Source organism: Manihot esculenta, chromosome 15 (genome assembly GCF_001659605.2).
Source record: "Manihot esculenta cultivar AM560-2 chromosome 15, M.esculenta_v8, whole genome shotgun sequence".
NCBI classification, from domain to species: domain Eukaryota; kingdom Viridiplantae; phylum Streptophyta; class Magnoliopsida; order Malpighiales; family Euphorbiaceae; genus Manihot; species Manihot esculenta.
Genome location: NC_035175.2, coordinates 8,098,223 through 8,121,159, shown reverse-complemented (window position 1 = coordinate 8,121,159; position 22,937 = coordinate 8,098,223). Strand labels below are relative to the sequence as shown.

The 22,937-nt window shown below is 32.1% G+C and overlaps 2 protein-coding genes across 7 annotated transcripts; one reads left to right on the top strand and one right to left on the bottom strand.

The window, feature by feature from the left end:
* Positions 1-803: 803 nt before the first annotated feature.
* On the bottom strand, positions 804-7,340 carry LOC110601939 (zinc finger CCCH domain-containing protein 14). The gene is made up of 3 exons (XM_021739351.2): positions 7,050-7,340; positions 6,054-6,114; positions 804-1,840 (listed from the first exon to the last, which is right to left on the bottom strand). The coding sequence occupies exons 1-3, from the start codon at positions 7,129-7,131 to the stop codon at positions 1,078-1,080; spliced, it is 906 nt and encodes a 301-aa protein (XP_021595043.1). The 5' UTR covers positions 7,132-7,340; the 3' UTR covers positions 804-1,077.
* A 1,351-nt stretch (positions 7,341-8,691) lies between these two features.
* LOC110601437 (vacuolar protein sorting-associated protein 52 A) lies at positions 8,692-21,943 on the top strand. Of its 6 annotated transcripts, none has more exons than XM_021738568.2 (20): positions 8,692-8,939; positions 9,447-9,541; positions 9,684-9,741; positions 9,957-10,052; positions 10,323-10,424; positions 10,845-10,928; positions 11,536-11,616; positions 12,152-12,295; positions 12,965-13,056; positions 13,694-13,775; positions 15,540-15,722; positions 17,021-17,136; positions 17,250-17,308; positions 18,020-18,120; positions 18,703-18,753; positions 19,132-19,311; positions 19,416-19,550; positions 19,737-19,811; positions 21,101-21,158; positions 21,360-21,943. In XM_021738568.2, exons 2-20 carry the CDS (start codon positions 9,465-9,467, stop codon positions 21,662-21,664), a joined length of 2,079 nt encoding a protein of 692 aa, XP_021594260.1. In that variant the 5' UTR covers positions 8,692-8,939; positions 9,447-9,464; the 3' UTR covers positions 21,665-21,943. The 6 variants fall into 6 exon arrangements, with proteins under 6 accessions (XP_021594260.1, XP_021594259.1, XP_021594258.1 ...); XM_021738567.2 differs by having other exon boundaries at positions 8,692-9,000; XM_021738566.2 differs by having other exon boundaries at positions 8,692-9,207.
* Positions 21,944-22,937: the final 994 nt, after the last annotated feature.

Sequence of the window (22,937 nt, the reverse complement as noted above, 5' to 3'; positions counted from 1 at the left end):
TGCAATGCCTGTGGAATAAAGTACAGAAAGGAAGGAGAGAAAAAAAGAGCAAAAGCAGCAGCCAAGAATTCAAACGCTTAATGTGAGGATTCTCAGTGATGATTAATTAATAGCTCCTTCTCTATTCCTTCGATCTAGTACTCGTGATTATGTTAAACAGCAAAGGAATTATTTTCTGTCTATTGCCCCCTTTATTATTATTATTTGTTGGGGAGGATTTTGTTTGAATTATGATGATTATTAATTGATGGCTTTTAATCAAGTATTAAAAGAGAAATTCAACAGCTTTTTTTTTTTAATTGGAAAATAAATACTTTGCTTTGATTAAGACTTCAAAAAATTTATATATATAAAATATTAAAAAATCGTTTTCAAGAAAATGATTAGTTTTTTTATTGTTTCATTATAATACAAAAAAATGCGTTGATAATTTTATTTATAAAAAACCTAGTGTTAATAAATTTTTTAGATTTTTAAAACTAAGAAAATAATATTCCCTTTATAGAAAAAAATAAATGTTTTCCTTAGAACGATTTTTTTTGGCTGGAAAAATATTTCAATTAAACCAGAAAATAAAGATAATTTTTTTGCAAAATATATGTGGCCCAGGTGTTAATTTAACGACTTGGTAGTTTCATTAGGAACATTATTTAAAACCGTGAAACTAATTATCTCGCGTTGATTTATACGCACTCAGCTAATGCATGCTCGAAATAAATCAAATAGAAAAAGAAATACTTTAAACTGAAAAAAGAAAAAAGGGTAATATCTCGCTCGAAGTGAGCCTAATTTGCATAGAAGTAGTGAAACTAGTAATATCGGGAGCTCCTATTATGAATTCAACCCGGCAAGTACTTGTCACGAGTTTCAACATAGTAGCAGAAAAGATACAAATTAAATAGCCCAAATCATTAAAAATTTACTGAACAGAATGCAACTAAAAGGCTCTCAAGGATGACATACAAAGTATTTGGTAGACGCACCAAATATCCACAGCTACAACAAGAATGTTTCCTAAAGCAGAGCAAAAGAGCAAGAAAAAGGATTTAAACAAAAGAAAGCGAATAGAGAATGGGTTCACAACCCTGGCTTGCGCAACTCCTCGGTTCCATGTGCGAAATGGCACCTATCCCCAAAAGTGCAAGACCCTTTAGCAAAATTCTCACAAAGCTTAGTTTTGAAGTTGTTTGCTGGACCAGAAGAATGTATAGCAGCGTTCTTTATTGGGGGACCAGAACCTTGGCTGACATTCCCAATAAGCTCACGAACCATGGCGCTTGCTTGATCAATTTGATCGAAAGTTCCCTCCAACTCTATATTCCTTAAGTTGGGGTCAGTCTCATGATCCCTTATCGAAAGTTTGGCCCCTGTAAGGCGACATATTTGCTTTGAGTTCACACCATTTTTCCCAATGATGGCTCCAGCAAGTGACGCATTGATACTGATCTTGGCAGTGGCAGAGGCCCCAAAGCTGGAAGCGGCACCAAAACCTTGGTGTGGAGGCTCCATTTGACGGCCCATCCTACCTGAAATTGGACCAATTGAACGAGGATCTTCATAGGATGGACCAGTAGGTTTCCCAAGCTCCCACTCACCATGGGCAAAGTGGCATTTATCCCCAAACTTGCACCCTTCAGCTGTATTGTACTTGTTGCACAACCGGGTCTTCAAAGCTGGAGGAGATGAGCCATCTGGAAAAGAAGGCGGGACTCCTGCATTTCTAGATGCTGGTGGAAGAGATGGGTTGCCACCAAGGTTAAGCATCTGAGACACCGCTTTGAAGCCACCCGGAACATAATGCAAGAAATGACATCCCTCACCAAAAGGGCACCCAGAAGTACTGCACAAACAAAGTGTCACCCAAAAGAAAAGAGGCATAATGAGAAACGGTTTCAGGACCATCAAATCCATACTAAATAAGAAGGTTGCAATTATAATAGAGAAACTGAAAATAATAACATTCAATTGTCAGGCTCAGATTGGAAAAAAATGCAGAGAATACAACTGTCATAAATTCACATAAAATAATCTGAGAAAGGCTTCACTTTCATTTTTATCATTCACACACCTTTTTTATACATCCAATAGATGTAGTTACAGAAATGATTTATCATAACAATGAATGGTTTAGTAGTACTTTGTGGCACTAGAGACGGCAAAAAGACAATGTAGCAGCAAAAATACCCTATCCAAAACTGTCCACCCAATTAAAATTCATAAGAACTACTCTCCATTCCCAATCTGGCTATCATCATCCAAATGAGGTCAGAACCCATTTATTTTTATATATTCAGATTAATAATTTACCTACTAAAACTTTAATAATTCAATAAGATATCTAAATCATATTTATTTAAAACAAAATAAACAAAAAACCTATAAATATTATTATAAATTAACAAAAAACCTATAAATATTATTATAAATTATATATATTTATATTTAATTAATCATTTATAAATAAGTTTGAGTAATAGGTTCCCAGTGAATTAAACTCAAATACAAAAACTCCATTCTGTTCCACATCCAATGACTTACTACTTGGACCTTTACTATTATGATTGGATTGGCTACCCAAAAATATTATCTATTGCCATCCCTATATTGGCAACTGCTAAGCACAGACCATTCCCAACATGAAAGAAACATAAGCATAGCAGCATCGGAAAAATTGTTCATCAAGAAAATATACATTTGGGAGTTTTTCTGGAAACATCTCTCAATCACAAGCATAAGAAGATAAAGGGGACAAAAAAGCACGAGAAATAATTTAAGAATGATAATTGAAAAAAAGCTTGGCGCAATAGGTATTTGAAATAATGCAGTAGCTAGTATTTCAAAACTCCAACTTCAAAAATATATAAGTATATGTATAAGATCTCTGTATGTATTTTATCTCTTCCACACATGCACGTACACATTTTCAGAGTTCGAGCTGTGAAGTACCAGATAATGCAATATTTCAGCTACCTATTGAATCAAGCATTTTTTTTTTCACCCTAAAATAATATATCACTGGATAAATAAGTCCTATCATTAGACTCCATAAGTATGCAAAATCACTGGAAATGCATCAAATCTCTAACATTCCCTCTTTTATCTCAACAAAGAACCTCCAAAACAAATAAAAAATAGCATCTTTAACATTGGACTAACTCACATTCAACAAAATGCTAAACAGCCTTCTCCCAAAACTACAAAAGTAGAGAACAGCAAAAAATAGATGATGTGATTGCTTGCAACTTCTTAAACAAAGCTTTCTTAAAACAATAAATTTTGAAAAGGAACTTCAAGTTAATCACAGGTTAAAAAAGATAATAGTAATAAGAGACTTACATAGCCACAGTTTTTTCTTAAAAAGAAAATAACTAATATTTTCTTTTTTCCAATCTGAAAAATTCAGCTCTCAGAAGAATATCTATGATTAGAAAGTATTTACCAAAAACATCATCAAATGTGCTTTGTAAAAAAATGGGATAAATTGTGCACATCTAGGAAATATTTCCTTATCATTCACATAGAGAGAAATTGTGCAATGCGTCACCTTTTCTTTATTCAAATATGGAGTTACAGGCATGCAATGACACCAAATGCATAGAGCACTGTCAAGTATAGTTTTTAGATAAGCATTGTCTATATAACACAAATGTTTGAAAGTTCAAACACTTATGAAATTTGAAAATCTTCATGAGAAATCATCACTCAATGTATACGATTTGAACAAACTGCAAGATGAAAACACAGCACTAAGTAGTGCAAGCAAGACCATCAGTGATCAAATCAAGGCAACTAGAGTAAACTAGATTGTACAAGTAATAAAATCTAACTAGAGTAAGCATATACTAAACCCAGAAAAGAAAATAAATTGAGCTTAAACTACTTATTATGATGCACGAAGCAGATCCAGAATATCCCAACTCATTTGTTAAACACTTGAAAAAGGATGACTTGATTAACACCCATTTCAATTCATCATTCTGCCCAGAAAACCTTCCTCTTCATCTTATTTTATGCTTAGAATCTACTTGAAGTTGATTATATGGAATTTTTGATAAAATAAAATTAAAAACCATGGACACACACTATGAAAGTTAACAATGACATTAGGAAAAATATTTGCAATACTCAAAGTTGAAATAAAAATGGGTGTAGGAAAATAATTCATTCGTCTTTTTACTATAGCCTTTTGAAATATAGCACTTAACTGATTCAAGTGTTCTTTAATTCTTTCTTTCACTAATGCAAATTTGAACAACTATCAAAGGAAACTTCAACACCACATGCAATGTGAGACAATTAGTTGAAGCTCTAGCAAAATCAAGATGATAAGAAATTTAAAAAGAAGGCTACAGTTAACCATACTTGTTATTATGGCTTTTTGGAGAAAGGACACTTGATGGTTTCAAGTTTTTCATATTTACCAACACATTAGATACAAATTAGAACAGCTTGTGCACATTGACATAGTGATTCAGAAGTTGCACATGAGAAGGAAAAAAAAAATCTTTTTTTAGACAAGAACATTAGTTGTGACATCAGTTGTCTAATAGACCACACCAGACCATAAATAACTTTTGGGACCTTTTAATATCTTCACAATTTATTATTTTACTTGCTATTTCTTTAGTTAAAAGAGATGACCACCAAAAAGATTTCTGAGTCTAAGACATTGTTAATTGAGATCTAAGAATTCAGGAAAATAGTTGTAGATACCGCAAATTAAGGAAACCAACTATTAAAAACGTTTGGCAACAAAAATTAAATCCAATATCATTTAAAACAACCAGTTACTGTACCTAATGGACTGCAAAATGACAAAACAAAAGAATATACAACAGAGAAGGAAGTGTAAGCCAAGCATTTTAATAACATATCACCTCATCCTAATGCATTTAACATCAAAAAACACCAGGAGCAAATTAAACAGATTTGAGCCTCCAACTGATTTATAATAGTCAGTTATTAATAATAGAAACCTACATCTTCACAAAAAAATTCTGAGAAATTTGATTCCATGAAAGTGGACAATTACCTTCCAAATGCTTCAATTAAAGTACGTCAAAACCCTTTTTTTCAAATGAATTTCTTGAAGCTCATCTCTAATTAAACAAAATACGGGGCACCAATTTTTGACATTGTAGTCCATTGAAATGGACAGAGAACATTACAAGAATAGAGGAGAAAATGCAAAGATATAAGTACCAGCTAATATTCTTTGATAAAGCAAAGATTATAACGCAGCAAGAGAGAGAGATAGAGAGAGAGAGAGAATTTTTTTTGAACAAAAGCTGGTTGCAGGTACCAAATTTTTGGATAAAACTTAACCATCATTTGGCGAAATAAGGAACAGAAAAAATGAAAAGAAAATGGTATTAATTGCAGGAAAGAAACCAACTCTTCAATATAACAATTCAAAACAAAAAAATCCTCAGCCAAACTGTCACTTGCAATAATGTAATGAGTGAAATACAAAAGGACCAACTTGCAAGAAAATAATGAGCAAGACATCTGAAAACACACATATCCTACAGCTACAGCAACTGTAAACAAAAAGGAGATTATAATCATTATAGCATATTAGTTTTGTGAGCCAAGTCATATTCTTAGCTACTCCAAGAAGGCAAGAAGGCACAAGCAACAACAAAACAAATCAAACTGCAGGCTTGCTCAACCACCTTATTGACCCTGTACCACAATTTAGGTGCCCATTTACTTGCCCATATATCATGCCTCTTACAAGATTATATAACACATTATGAAAGATCACAAGGTGGAAAAGTTTTTCATCCTGTAAAACTTCTTTCAGTTTACATATGTTCCAGCAAGTAGTAACCAAACTCCTCTTTGAAATCAAGCTTATCTGTTCATTAGCCTTGGTTATCAGGAATTCAGGATTAGAAGAAAACCTGTACCACAACTTAACTTTCCAATTCATTAGTCCATATCATACTATTTTACTTGCAAAATGCTCGAGAAATCCATTATTTTTATAATTCATAGATGCTAGAAATAGATGGAACATAATTTTGTTTTAGATAGGTTAAGATTTGAACCTGAAAAACTTTGTGCATGGCTTCGATTTGCTTCCTATACCAGTTGGAAAGGACTCCATTTCTGTTGTAGAAAATTAGTTAACTTCTCTCAGTTATGATTTGAGTGAGTTGTTAATCTTTGATCTTTAATAAGATCTGAATCATCTGATGTCATATTGCAATCTCTGAATAGTGAATGTTACTCATATTTTTATGAAATATGAACAGTAAAATTTACAACTTTCAGACATGGATAAACAACTAGTCAACTACCCCCAAATGCTCAAATAGATAGTGTTATCTAAAATAGTGTTTAACGCAAGAAGCCCAGCAAAGAGAAGAAATACACGGATTTGTTTCACCTAGAGAAGAATAAAAGGAAAGTTTTCAAAACTCAGCTTTTTATACGTTTGATTTCCAAAAAAAGAAACAACCTAATAGTAACTTCCCGGGTCAAATTGAAATTATTCAAAAACTAAGATACAGAAATTTAAAATTTTGTGCTTCTTTTACATTTTCACAAATTTTACCTCTTCCCGTGCAATTATAATGATAAAGAGATCAACAAACCGAGAAGAACACGAAAAGCAAATACATAAAATACCAGTTACTTCAAAATCCACTCCATTTCCATTTTGAGAACTCAGATTCAGGAAGGAAAAAAAATCCAAAAGCATGCCTTGCAATCAAGCAGAGAATAATTTTGGAATAAAATAGTCTCTCCATTATATTAGATAAAAGATTACAGAAAAACTCCATTAATCCAAACAATTACATAAGGATTAATTAGCTAATCTAATAAGATCGAGAACTTCAATTTCACTTTTTTTATCACACTTCCTCAGCAACTAAACAAACTTAAAGAGTAATAATTGCATCTTACACTTCACCAATTACTTAACCAAACACTAAGGCAAGACAACATTCACAAGGCAAAGGAAAAGCACATAAAGCCTCGAATCTCTTGCTCACACTAATATCACTGAGGTTTCACTATCAAAAAAATGAAAAACTTACCTTGCTTTGATTTCTTGGGACCACCATTTCCATTCAGAGCAGCCTCGGGCCTGCCTCTCTTGCGACCGCCGCCGTACTCCATTATAATTTGAGATCCACCAGTAAGAGCAATGAAGAGAATAGCGGCAAGAGAAATATATGCAGAGAGCACAAGAAGGTGAAAAAACGAACAGAGAGATAGAGAGAGATAAAGCTAGGGTTTCCAAGAGAGAACGAGAATGAAAAAGGAAAGAGCGGGGCTGGGGGTGACTGATGGGAAAGAGAAACAGAAATGTAAAAAGATACGGAATCAAAAATTAGGTTTAAATGTAATTGATATAAATTATTTTTTATTTCTTCCTTATTTTATCTGGCCGTTTACAGTTTAATAATTCTTAAAATACTATTAAAATTTACAACTATATATTTTAAATTCTTTTCAAAAAATAAATATATTTATATATCATTTTGAAATTTATTAATTTAATAAATTTATATTCACATAAAATAGATTTATTAAAAGCAAAACGTTGTTTACTAATTTTTAAATAAATTTTCTAAAAAAAATCTTTTAAATAAATTTAATTAAAAAATCCTACCGTTCAATTTATCTCTTAAATAAAAAAAATTATAACCTGAACAATATAACTATACATATTTTTTACACAATTTTGTCCTTGCGTACTTAGGAATATTAAAAGTTAATTCCAGAATTTTGCAATGTTTTCTCTAAATTATTAATGCATGTGTAAAGAAAATGTATGACTATAAATAAATTATTTATAAAAATTAAATTATCTGAATTTAAATTTAATTTATATTAATAATATTTGAATTTTTTAAATTCAATTAAAAATTACTTTAGACTATCCAAATTCATTCCAAACTCGATTATTATTCAAATAAAATTCAAACTTTTTTAATTTTATATATTTTAATTAATTATATAAAAATATTTTTTATTAATAATTTTTATTTAAAAAATTTAATATTTTTAAAATATATTTAAATTTTAATTTTAAATAACATTATATAAAAAATTATAAATATTATTGTAAAATATATTTTTTATATTAAATTAATTATTTATATAAATGAGTTTAAGCATAGTTATCTATAAAATTTAAATCTGATTTAAATATTATTTTTTAAATTTAAATTCATTCCAAATATAATTATAACTATCTAAATCCGCTCAAATTGACATTCGATAAAACGGATACCAAAAAATATTCAACACGTTGACATCTCATGATAGGTTAAAAGTTATAAACAATGAATTAAATATAAAATATATATATTTTAAATAACTTTGTACAATTTTTATATGATATATTTTGAATAAAAATTTAATTTAAAAGCATTATTAAGTTTATAGTGCATAAATTATTTAATTAAAAATATGTTAATTTAAATTGCATTTAAGAAATAACAAAGTGAATTTAATCAAACTTTTAAATTGATTGAGATGAAAAATTATATTAATTTACAACTACTTAAACAATTTGATTTTTGTGAATAATATAATTCAAACAATGAGCTTTTATTTAAGACAGAGGTGTTTGGCTATAAATTTATTTAAAATACTTCCAACCATATTATAAGATAATTATTTCAAACGTGGTGCGTGTGATTTCGCAAATTAAAATATAAGAATATTTTAGTAATTAACCCTAAACATTTTCAACAAGCAAAATTGGAAGCCTTATTTTGCTAATTTGATGTGTTATTTCTAGATCTTTTAAACCCATTGTTTCTTTGATTTAAATTATGGATTGTCTAAACCAGAAGTCCCATTTCCCCATTAGAAGATCCACAGCTTCATGATTGTCCAAACTCTGGACCAGAGATCTCTACCTTTCGAGACGATCTCCAACTAGTAGATCCACAACTTCATCTGTTTGTCTCTAGGTGCAGTGGAAGTGGGCTTGGTCTCGATTGTGGATTTGTCGCTGTCTCTTTGAGTTTCTGGGTATCACTGGGTGCAGTAGAGTTCTAGGCGTTGGTGGTTTCATTATTATTATTATTTATTTGCATTTCATTTTGCTGGATCTATTGCACTTCAGTTCTATCAATGGAGGAAAATTTGTACACATACTAAGACACGAAACGTTATTCTCGACTCCTCAAGGACCCTTCATTGTTCTGCTCTTCTTCTAATTGCTTCATTTTGTTGAGTGTAGGTCACTGTAGAACGCCAATCCCCAGTAATTCCCTACAGAAGTTAATTTGCAATTGTACTTTTGTGTGATCTGTTGCCAATTTATTTATAGGATTCCTCTCTGTGTTGTTGTTGTTTAGTTTTTGTTTTTTAATTTAACATTAGTTGATTGAGGAGATTTTGTTCCTGTAAGTGCGGTTCTCACAGGAGGGAAATTCCTTGGGTTAATGTCTGCTGTTCGTTGTTTATTTGTGCAGGGTCAATCTGGAAGTATTATGGATTATACGCCTAGAAATGTATTTGATTTAGGTGCGTTTGTTGGGGACTTGACTCTTGAGGAGGATACCAGCAGGTATGGTTGCTATAACACTGGCAAAAAGAGCGTGTTCCTTTCTTCCTTCCTCTATATGCTTAAATTCGGTACATTTTCTTGTCTTCATTTTTCGTTCCTTTCTTTGCAAGTTGATTTTTACATGCTGATTTGTTGGATGTAGTGATGAAATCTCATTGGAAGGTCTTGAGCAAGAATTGCAAGGATGCAAAAATGATGATGTAAGTTGGCCTAAGTTTTTGTTGATATTAGGAGATAATATATTTCCTTAATTCTACGAATTCAGATATTCTTTATTTCACAGGATCTTCTTGCTTGTTCTACACCAGTTATTTTATTTTGTTTTTGTGATAATTGTTTCCCAAGTAGACTCTTGCTCTTATTTTTTATTATTTTTTTTCATTTATATCTTTTTCTTACCTGCCATCTGATGTAGGTAGTTGCAAACATACTGTCTAAAGGCACAACATTAAGAGACTATACAAAGGGGGTTGAGAACAATTTGCGACAAGCTGAATTAGACTCCATTCAGGTCTGTAGCCTCTTCTTTTGCTACCCCATGATTATTCAATGCATATTCTGCCTGTTCTTTGCACTTGTGATTTGATGTTATTGTACACAATGCATAAAATAACAAGTTCTTAGCATAACATTATTCATGCATTGTCGCTCATCAGATTTTATTAGTTTCAAGTATCATTTTCTTGCTCATTTGTATCCATGCCATTGTATTTGGTTGTGTTCAGTTGTTCCAACTTCCAACGACTATTTGTGATCATTCTGCTACTATTCCAACTTGCAGGATTACATAAAAGAAAGTGATAATCTGGTGTCCCTTCATGATCAAATTCGTGATTGTGATAGCATCTTGTCACAGATGGAAACTCTTCTCAGTGGATTTCAGGTATACTAGTTTTCAGTGGGCTTTTTTCATTTCTTCTTGAGTGTGGAGATCTGTTGTTAGCTCAATGCTTTTCTACTTTTTATCTTTTCTTTTTTTCTTGGTTTGTTAACATGTATGGTTTCCCCCTTTTCTTTCTGTGCTTTGCTTGCGTTTGTTGGTGTAGAAGTTGGATTAAATAATGAACTTGTAAATGGTATTGTAGAATCAGATTTCACTGGACTGAATCAGTTGCCATTCCCGCAAAAAACTTCAATCTGTTAGCAAAATGATTCAAGTCAACATTAAACGAAGAATTGAATCAATGTATTCTTTATGTTGTTATGTCATGAGTAAATTCGAGCTTCCTTGATGTGCTTATTCTTGTTTCAGTTGTATTTCGTTTCATTTACATAATTAATATTTCTAGAAGTTGCATGCCAGGCTGAGATTGGTTCTATAAGTTCGGATATCAAAATTCTCCAAGAGAAGTCTATGGATATGGGTTTGAAATTGAAGAATCGCAAGGTATATTTTTTTGCAAAACTTTTTCATCCTTACTTTAATTGTTTGCCTTGAATACTGAAAATGATTGATTTTTTATATGCTGCTGACGGATGGTTGTCATGTTGTATTTCTTCTCATTTACCATCTTCTCAGTGCTCAGTACAGTTAGATATTATATCTCATCTAACAAGAATTCAATGCTTCATTTTCATATTTTCCCTTTTCTTGGGGGTAGGAGAGTATTTTGAGACACATGTTTGGAGCTCTCATAGACACTTGTAAATATAATATGTGCAAAATTATAATTGACCTAGAAATGAAAATTTCTCCTCGCACATAATTTCCCTTTAAAAAACAATAAGCATCCACTAAATCCTAGCAAGATAATACTTAGCGAAAAATCTTAGTTTGTAAGCTTCCTCTTAGGTTGTATTTTCTTTTTTCTATGGGAATCTAAGTTGATTGATTCTGCTTTTTTCTACTTTCAGCCTTTCGCCCCTATCCCGATTTTCCCCTACCTTTTAATAAACCTTCTCTTCATATGATGAATTTTCAGCTTTTTCTCCATATAATCAGTTTTCTTATATGGTTCCACTTCTGATATCTAATGTTCCATGACTTGTTATAGGTGGCTGAATCAAAGCTGGCAAAATTTGTTGAAGACATTATAGTTCCTCCTAGAATGATAGACATAATTGTCGATGGAGAGGTACACATGGTTTTTGTTGAATCTTCTTCTGGATGGACTGTCAGTAATGTATCATTTAATTCTTTTTGCTTGCATAGTTTATGGTCCCAGAATTCTTGAGTACCTGTACAGTTCGTGGGATGTCATACAGTTGTTCGTGCAACAATTCATTCTGGTTTCTATGAAGTAATATTTAAGATATTTTTTATAAATTTGAAGGGGGACAAATGACAAAAGTTTAGAATCAGACATTTGGTGAGCAAGAGAACTAAATAATTATTACTCTTATATTCTCTCTCTCTCTCTCTCTCTCCTCCCTCCTGAATATGGCCTCTTTATACGTGGTGGTGGTGCTGCAGTAGTAATAATCTTGTTCCTTTTCCATTTTCTTCCATGATACAGGAAAATCTTGAAGGCAGAATTTGGTATTTAAGAAATTTATAATCGCGAATTAGATTTAACATAGGGTTTATTTGTGGTTAGTGTTGTGGTATAAAAATTAACATGTTCCCTTTTTTTCATCTTCTAACCTGTTTGGAGTTGAAATTTTCTTCAGGTCAATGAAGAGTATTTGAGAACTCTTGAAATTCTTAGTAAGAAGTTGAAGTTCATTGAAGTGGATCCTTTGGTTAATGGCTCAAAAGCTCTGAAAGATGTGCAGCCTGAGCTTGAAAAGCTAAGGCTGAAAGCTGTTTCTAAGGTTTTTTGCTGAAATTCTGGGGTGATTTTATTAGCTAATTACTTTCATACCCTTAAACCTGATCTTTACAACAATTCAATTTGACTTGTTGCCCTCCTCATACAATTTCAATAATTTTCACCATTAGATGTTGCATGGTGTTTGTTTTTTTAAACATAGATTATCTTTTACCTATCTGGTTGGTATGAACTGATAGTATTTGTTCCTAAAACAGTGTTTGCATCATAGTTATACATGATCTGATTAAAACCTGAAAATTGGTTTTTGGAAGTATATTTAGTACTTACTTTAATTTCTACCATGTACCAAAGTAGGAATAATAAAATTTTCTTAATTCACTCTCTATAATCAATCATTTTCCATTTCTCATCACTGGCTGGCTAAGCTTTAATGTTATGATGGATAGTGCTACAATTTTCAGAATTTTTACAGATATTATTCAATGTTAGAGAGTTTAATCTGGAAGATCCCAAATCTGCTAAGTTAATACTAGTTGCTATGTTCTTTGGGTTTTGTACATCCATATTGGGTGAAGATGGACATTTCTTGGTTGGTTCCAACTTGGTTATCTGAAGGTTCCAATCATTGATATGTTGTTGGCTTCTGAAACGCAATTCATTGCAACGGTATTTTGCAATATGTTTATTAATTGCAACTATCATTTTGCAGGTCTTTGAGTTCATTGTTCAGAAGCTTCATGCATTGAGAAAACCCAAAACAAATATTCAGATTCTTCAACAGAGTGTTCTTTTAAAATACAAGTGTGTTTTCTCTATAGCAGTGTTTATGAGTTATGATGCTGATATTTGTTTGATCTATACTTTTCTCAGATATATGTGTTCTGAAGGTCCTTGATAGCTCAATATAATGGGTGTTGTTTATTGTAAAAGAGTTCACTTTTTTCTTTTTTTGCTTTTTGTTTTTCCCCCCTTTTAGGCTAATTGCTTGTTAATTTCTTTTGTATTCTAATAATAATCTGCCTTTGATACATATCTTTCCATCTACCACATATTTATTCATTGGGTATGCATAAATGTATGCAGCATGCACTTGCACATTAGTTTCAGCACTTGATTCGTCAGTAGGATTTTGTAATTGATTTCACATCTACAGCTACCAGTGAGGTAGAGCTAATTACCAAAATAAACTTATTCTATGGATCCAAGTTGGATAAGGATTTAAAAAACCTTCATTAGTTGGCCATTGTTTTATTGGCTCCAAACTTGCAATTTTATAACATTTCTGGTTCCAAGAAAGTTTAATCACCTATGTTAATTTGTAGCTAGCAGTAGCAGTTTCTTGGATGTTACATGTTTTATTCTTTCTTTTCTTTATTTTTGATTATTTGTGCGTTTCATCGTTTGATTTAAGTTACCTGATGGTGATATGAGATTATAGGTATGTCATTTCCTTCCTCATGGAGCATGGCAAGGAGATATATACCGAGGTTCGTGGAGCATACATTGACACAATGAACAAGGTGAATTATAAAGCATTTACTATATAATTTTGAATTAATATTGGTTAGCACTTGAGGATTTTTTGTTCGATATTGTTTCTCATCCCATTATCCTTCATGCTTAGGCATATGCATCCTATATTTTTGGTGATAAGAAAGTGGACCTAGCCCTAACTCACTCCCAAAAATTAGTTCAAGGAGGGAGGATTGTCCAAGTCTTTATAAGTGGAAGATTACCCACATATCTAACCAATGTAAATGCTAATTGCTAACACCCCACCTTCCCCTAGCCTTGAGCTAACACCTGGAAGGAGAAACACTTATGGAGGCCCAACATTGTTAGAGAGGCTCTGGTATCATAATAAGAAAATGGACCTAGTCTTAACTCCTCAAAAGTTAGCTCAAGAGGAAGGATTGTCGAAGTCTTTATGAGGGGTGCATTCCCTCATGCCTAATCAATGTGGGATACTGACCAGTTGGGATTTGGGAATGGTGTATTGGCAGTGAGGTTCTAATTAGGAGGTATGCAAACAGTGGGTTCTGAACTGGTAACCGAATAACCATATTAGAGAAATAGAAGAACCAAATGAAACTGATTATTTTGGTTTGGTTTGATTCTTCACTTTGAAAGGTCAATGGGTAATTTATCTGCTGTTCTGCTTAATGGTAGAATGTGCACATCCAGTAACAAAACTTCAATCATACAACCAACCAAAGAACCCAATACACTACAAACCAAATCCCCAATAACATCAAAACTGCAAAATCACATATCAATGCAGTATGCAAAATAAAATTAGGATTCTTGAAATTTCAATCAAAATAAAATTGTAACCAATAATCAAAATTTCAAACAACCCGTATCCACTCGATTCAAACAAACTATTAATCATTTACCAATCCCCATTTTCTTTAACTAGAGATCAATGGAAAGAAAGGAATTGTTCATATGCATTGACAATAACCTCTGAGCAGAAGCAAGACTGAAATTTTCATGACTTTTGAATGGTTGTACTGTGTGCCCATGAGTGTCAGATGGAGAAAGAGGGATCTGCAAATGTGAGAGGAGATTGAGACGTGGCTGTGAGTTTGAGAGGCGAGATTGCAGCAACCAACAAATGCTATGTGGTGAAAGGTTTAGGCCTTGAGACATGCAACACCTATGGGAGGCAAAGATGAGTGGTGCTGATGCATAATGAGATTGAGGCGGGTCAGGGCTATAGTGGCAACTGACAAGCCACGGGGGTGGAGACGTGGAGTAGAAACCAATGGATCAGAGAAGGGAGAAGAAACAGGTGGGGTAGGAATGCTGGAGACAGAAGCTCAAGAAGCATGAAAGGAGTATAATAACCCCTCTAAACAACGTAGCATGGTAGTGAGTGTGTGTGTGTCTTTGGTTTGGTTTTTTAGAGATATTTTTCTTTCAGAATTGAACTGACTCCTTATTTTTCAATATTTATAAACTGAACCAAAAAACCAAATTAAATCGGTTTGGTGCAGGTTTTTCATTTGTAACCAATTTTTACTCAGCCCTATTCCTATATATTCTTCTATATGTTGTCATCATCTGTAGAATTGCTTGATTTGCCAAATGGTCTCTTACTTAAAATTTTGAATATCTTGCAATTCTACCTCTCTTAGTTCTAAACTTTCTTGTCATGTGTATATCAAATGCTCGCATTGTAGCTGCTAATTTAATTTTGAACTTCTTAGGATCATGATAAAGTAAAATCAGAGTTATGTTTACAACTATATTTTCCAATATCTATTGTATTTTTTTTGCAGGTTTTAAGTGCTCATTTCCGTGCTTATATTCAAGCCTTGGAGAAACTACAGTTAGATATAGCAACATCCAGTGATTTGATTGGTGTGGAGACCAGAAGCAGTGGCCTTTTCTCTAGACCTAGAGAACCACTAAAGAATAAATCAGCAGTTTTTGCTTTGGGGGAGAGGAGTAATATTTTAAAGGTTTCTTTTCTTCCTCAACTGGTTCTGATATATGTTTTTTCTAGTTATATGTTTTACATTAAATGGAATTTTGATTATAATTTTTAGGCATTGACCACTAATTCCTTTGCCCTGCCTGTACACTTCTTTTGGTGATCTACTGAGGGAGGACAAGAAAAATAAGGAATTTGAATTTCTCACTGATTGTTTGGCTGTTTTCTTGAGAGATGGAAAGTGAAATTTATATTAATGATGGTTTCGTTTAATTTGAGGATGTCAATGGGAAAAAAGTGTAAGTTAGAAAGTTATATTTCCTTCTGCTTCTTTGCATTTTGGAAGGAATTATTTGGTAGGGTGATTCCCCATCATTTCTTTCTTTCTTTCTTTCCTTCTATTTTCCCTTCCTCTTCTAAAACAAAAGATTATAGATTTTTCCTTTCCTCTCACTGCCCCCAAAATAAACAGAGCAGTATCCTTTCCCCCACAAATCTGTAAGCGAGTTTTCACCTTTGTCATGCAATATTGTATCACAATCAATTTTATATTAGTGACCCATATTGAAATAAATTATTTAAGCTCAAGATGTTTACTATATGTTTGGGTTGGAATCATAAGTTTGCATTTCTCTTTTAGTGATTTTTGCATTATTTTCTGAATTGTGTTTGTTCATTAATTCCTCGTATGTGTTAAGCCTACTAACACATGAACCTCTGACAAAAACATAACTAGAAAGTTCAAGTCTGGAAACAGAAATGAAATAGGGGCTGACATATAATTCACTTTCAGTGAGGACGCTGAGAATTTTGTTTAAGAAGTTCAAAAGAAAGGTGCTCTAACAACACATTCGTCAAGGGTTGTATTATTGGTGCTTTTCCTTTTGTGAGCAGTCTTTACTCTTTATTGATGAGAGAGAGCTTCATGTTACTGATTCCTGAAGATTTGTAATGCTCTGGTCTTGCTCACTGTTGTTGAGTTTTTATCCTTTTTTTAACCTTTTCCCTTTTATTACTTTACCTTTTATGTTTTCTGCATTAATTCATTGTTTCAGTCATGAACAAGTAAAAATTCCATTACACGATGCATTTATTGGACGTAGCTTGTATCCAAGTATTTTTTGAACTTGGTAACATTTTTCTGTTTCTTTTCCTTAGCTTTTGTCACTTTTACGATTTGGTGCTGTCTGTAGCAATGACAATTAAGTATAGAGTTCACAAAATAGAAAATTAAGTTATGAGTGAGGAAAAAAATGTGTCTTCTTTTGATCTCTTGAATTCCTTTAGTGAACTTGGATTCATCATTCAAATTTTAATTTGTATCAGGAAATTGATCAACCAGCATTGATTCCTCATATAGCTGAAGCCAGCTCCCAAAAGTATCCTTATGAGGTCCTCTTCAGGAGCTTGCACAAGTTGCTAATGGATACTGCAACTTCAGAGTATGCATTAGTTTCTCTTCTATTTCTCTCCTATGTTTTCTGTTCCAAATATCAGTAAATGCCAAGTTGCCAAGTCAATTCCTATGCATTTCATCACTTTTCTCATTTTGCAGGTATCTTTTCTGTGATGATTTCTTTGGGGAAGAATCTATTTTTTATGAAATTTTTGCTGGTAATTATGACGATTTTTCCTTAAAAATTGCATAAATATTTCTTACTGCAATAATAGGATGAATTCTATTGGAATTAGATGGTTACTACTTGTACTATCATGATTGCGGTTTTCTGCTTAGAGCAGGATTTATGAATTTGAAGTTTCTGTAACAATAATCCTAAGATAGGATTACTTTTGATGGGGAGCAGGTAAGGAGAGAGAAGGAGATAGTATATAGAGATAGATGAGAGAGAAGGGCAGAAATAGAGAGTAGAAGGGATAGAAGAGAGAATAAAGGTTTAGGTAAGAAAGATATCTTATTCATTTCAGAATGCCTCCCAATTGCATGTCCTTCTATTAATACTACTGACAGTTGACAATCATTAACTTGCAAAATACAGATGTAAAGAATTTTATAAACAAATTGCATGATTTGATGGCTTTTAGAACTCAAGAAGGGCCTAATGTCTTCTAAATTAACAGGTCATGCCTGTATTTTCCTTTCATCACAAGGCATCATCTACATATTCCAAACTGATTATATCATTATATGCAATTGAAATAAAATCCATAATTTATTGGTAAAACTGAAGGCTACTATTGAAAGAAGCCTCAAAGTTCAGGACGTAATAGACCATTAGCCTTATATGTGTATATATATACACACTGTCATTATAATTCTTGTCAATGTTAATTTGAAGGTTCTAGTGATTTTTGTAATGTATTCAGGTCCACTTGCGGTTGTTGATGAACACTTCAATTCAAGACTTCCTAATTGTTATGATGCCATAGGCCTCATGCTTATGATTCGCATCATACATCAACATCAGGTTATATTCATTCCATGGTTGAGTTTTGCCTTAAGGTTTCCTTTGATAAGCAATTTAACGTTTGTTTCACCTTTTTTTCCCCATGAGTTCTGGTTTTGTCTTATTTCACATAGGTAGGTTGCAGTTTAATTGCACTTGTCACATCATGTTTAACATGAAAACTTTTGTCTCACTTCATGTTTATTTTGGAAGATATTAATTCTTTTATGTGGTCCTAGCTATATAGGAATTCCCTAGTAATTTATTTTGCAGATGTGAAATTGCTGGATCAATTCATTAGTCTTTCAAATTCTATTACTACACCCATTGTAGGACTTTTCTGTTTCCCTTGTAAAATTAATATGCACTCAGATTGTTCAGAGTGCTTTGCAATGATTTAAGCACTTTGGTTTCATTAGTCTGTGTGTGCTAAACAAAGGTTGACAAAGTAACAACGAAATATTTTATTGTAGAATTCAATATATGTTTGAATTTGTGCTTCATATGAAGCAAATTTTGCATTTGAAAACGTGTAAATTATAGTTCTTTTTTTTTTCTTAAACTCACCTCTTGCTATTATTTTATTTTTATTTCATTTTCCAGCTTATCATGTCTCGGCGGCGGATTCCATGCTTGGACTCATATTTGGACAAGGTCTGTTATCCTTTTTAGAGTTCATGTTTTACAACTTAGTAATATGAGATACCTGTCTCATGGTAGTAAAAGATTTTCTTAATGATTAATTCTTTCCAGTCATTTGACCAACCATGAGAATCCTTCAGAGCTTGTTACTTGTGGGAAAAAAATATAGGGACAGGGGAGACAAATAGTTGGCGTGCATGTAGATGATGATGATGGTTGATTATTCTGTTTTATTTCGTACAGACTGTATCAAATGGTGGATAATTATGAATCTCCACTTTTGTAATTTCTTGAGTGACAATACCTGATGACAAATGTGTTCTAATGATCTAATCTATTCAAATATCTTGATGGTTCTAATATATTCAAATACCTTGATGGATTAAGCAGGTCAATATCTCTTTATGGCCTCGTTTCAAGATGGTATTTGATTTGCACCTTGGCAGCCTGCGGAATGCAAATGTGAAGACATTGTGGGAAGATGATGTTCATCCTCATTATGTCATGAGGCGTTATGCTGAATTTACAGCATCTCTTATTCATCTTAATGTTGAATATGGAGATGGGCAGGTTTGATCTATTTGGAACTCAAAATAGTGGTTTTTATCTTTCCTCTTTTCTCATGTTTTTGTGTGATAAACTAATTATGTGCTGTGGCCACTCTACTTGTGCAGCTTGAATTGAATTTGGAACGGCTAAGAATGGCTGTTGATGATTTGCTCATCAAGCTTGCTAAAACATTTGCAAAACCTAAACAACAAATTGTGTTTCTCGTAAACAATTATGATATGACAATTTCTGTACTGAAGGTAAGGTTAGAGTTTTCATTTTTCTTCCTCCATGGAAAGGCTGTTAATTAATTTGGTTGAGGGAAACAAATATGGAAGTTCCTTGATCATTTTACTTTGTTTTTTAGATTGGCTGATTATCTGCTTGAGTTATATCATTGTGGGTCTTAGGAAATATGACTTCCTGATTTGTCCTTATATTTTCAGGAAGCTGGTCCTGAAGGTGGGAAAATTCAAATGCATTTTGAGGAACTGCTGAAAAGCAATACAGCGTTATTTGTGGTATGCAATTGCCACAGAACAGAAGCTGCATTTTTTATGTTGAAGTCAAAACTTTGGAATTTTAATTTTATGTGCAACTTTTATTTATTTATTTATTGTTATATATTAATAAGCATAAAGGAAACTAAGGGCTCAAAATAATTCCAGAAGCAAAAAAGAACCTTTTCTAATTATGATTCTTCTCAACTGCTTATGAGCCTGAAAGACGTTAAAAAGTAGTGTGTCCTAAATTCATATTTGAAGCAGTTCTTAAAGAAAAATAGAGAAGACTGTTTGCATCAATGAAATATCTTAAGCAGGGAAGAGTAATTGTGATATACATCAGCATTTTGGTTGTGGTAAGATATAGTACATAGGTTCAATTTTTAACATTAGTCATTGAACATATCATTAATATTACTGTGATCATTTTAATTTGTTTTTCAATAACGTCACTGTTGCCACATTCTTAATAGTCTTGGTTAGATTTTTTTACATATGGGTCAATTAAGAAAGTCCTATGACCTGTTAGTTGTAGAATTAAATTAAGAAATTTTTATGTAGCTGTTATTTTAGGAATTTCAACTATTTATTTTTTCTTTTTGGTTAAATGTTCAATTTCACCCCATTTTATACTGGGGTTGTTCAATTTAGCACTTTTTTTAAAACTTTTTGTCCAAATTAGCCCCATAGTTTCAATTTAATCTAACTTTAGCTTAAAAATCAAGACTTCTGAGCTAAATTTCTTAACTTCTTGATTTAAATAAAAAAAAAAAAAGAAATTCAGCTTTTTAATTTTTGGGTTAAATCATCAAGAAATTTAACATAAAAGTTACTTGATTTAACCCAAAAATCAAAAAGCTGAAACTTCTTGATTTTCTTATTTTGGGCTAAATTGAATCTTTTGGGTTAATTTTGACAAAAAGTAGAAAATAGACTAGATTGAACATCCTCAATAAGTACTGGAGTGAAATTGAACCCCTTTTTTAAAAAAATATATATATCTACTAATAATAAACTTGGTTATTATAAAAATCTAAAAGATTGATGATATTTTGCTCTATTCTGCGATATTAGCTATTTTAGTAGTTTTTAGCTTTTGTATCAGTTAGCTAATAGTTAAAGGGATATTTTTCATGAACCATTATTTAATTGCTCTAGCTTTTCTTGGGCATATAAATTCATCTGTAATATTGTGGGAGCTTTTGGGATCAGTCCTCGGACATGCCTTGTTGAGGTTAATCCTTGAAATCAGTTGGGTCTTTTCTGCCTTAGTCTTCATGCTTTTCTTGATTGTCCTCTACTTGCAGGAAGAGCTGCTATTAGAGCATTTTAGTGACCTCATCAAGTTTGTCAAGACCCGAGCCTGTAAGTATATTGCAACAAAATACTTTTCTGATGATTATCGATTTTTAATTTGAGTTTAATTTATACAATTCCTGTAAGTTTCTACTTTCTTCCAAATCTAAATCTGCTTATTGGAGGAAATTCAGATACAAATCCTTTCATTTCAAAGTTCTCTTACCTAGTGGATTATTTAAGGAGACCTTGTTTTGTTCATATGGTCAGCGGAGGATCCGAATTCAAGTTCTGAGAAGCCCATAACTATTGCTGAAGTTGAGACAATTGTAAAAGATTTTGCAAGTAGATGGAAAGCTGCAATAGAGCTGATGCATAAAGACGTTATCACTTCTTTCAGCAACTTTTTATGTGGTATGGAGATCTTGAGGGCAGCATTGACCCAGCTCCTGCTATATTATACTAGGCTTTCAGATTGCATAAAGAGGATTGCTGGTGGGTCTGCACTGAACAAGGATCTTGTGTCCATTTCTTCAATCATGTATGAGATCAGGAAATATTCAAGAACTTTCTAGATGATTACTACTAATTCTATATTGCTGGCAAGTATATCTCTATGAAGGGTTAGGTTAAAGTCATCCATGCAAAGCTTGTTCAATCCAGCAAGACAGCACAAAGATGAAAGATCAAGGTTTTCGCACACTTAAGCAAGTATAAAGCAAGTAGGTTGGAGTATACTGAAGTTGAGAGGGTTTCGGAGATGTCTAGTTTCTGTTATCCCTTTGTTTTTAGCTGCAATGCATCTCTCTTTTTATTTGTGATTTAGTTAATTTGACCATTCTTTATGCGGTTCATTTGCACTTGTCGGTTTGCTTGATTTTTATTCTCTTCGAAAATCTATTAGTGTTAAAGGTTTTTGATTTGACTTCTGCTTTAGGACGCAAGCGTTCAACCCCCGAGTTGCTTGCCAGCCTGTGGCTTTGGTTTGCTTGCTAATATGTATCAACGATTAAAAAATATATATATCTAAGAGCCGATTTCTAATAAACAAGTGAGCATTAAACATTCTGATGAAGTTCGTATACCTATTTATTATATGTTCGGCTCCTCTAACTTTTGTTTGCTTGTTTAAAAACATTTCTGACAAGTTCAGCTTGTCGACAGAAATTGACAAGTGCTGCATCAAATAAAAAACTAAAATGTTATCTCAGTTTACCTTTCTTGGTGGTGTCACCGGTGCTCTCTGGCAATATTAGAGTGTGTTAGACATGTTTTCTAAATTTTCTTTTCTGCTTTTCAGAAAATTAGAGGACGTGTTTAATTTTTTTATTTTAATTGGAAATAAAAAAATAAGTTTTCTATTTTCTAGATATTATAAAGAAAATAAAAAATATTAAAATGATTGTTTTTCATATTTTTTTTATTATATTAAAAAATTGAAAAATATGGTTTTTCAAAGTGAAAAAACACAACTCCTATACAAATAATTTTATTTAAAGAAAATATAATTTTTAGTAATTATATTTAGATATTTATGAAAAAAATATTTTTTATATTAAATTAATATAAAATGCGTGATTTTTTTTTAAATAATAATAATAATTTGAACATATTTTCTAATTTTTTTAATAAAAAATATTTTTTAATATTATATACAATGAATTTTCTTTTTCAATTCTGTAAAAAATAAAATAAAACTGAATAAAAAAAAATATTTTCTATTGCTAAGCACACCATTATTTTTTCAATTTTTTCTACTAATTTCTGAGCAATGTTTTCCAGGAGTTTAAATAATAAAGGCTTGCGCCTCATGTACAAAGAGAAAAGATACATATATTACTAAAAGAA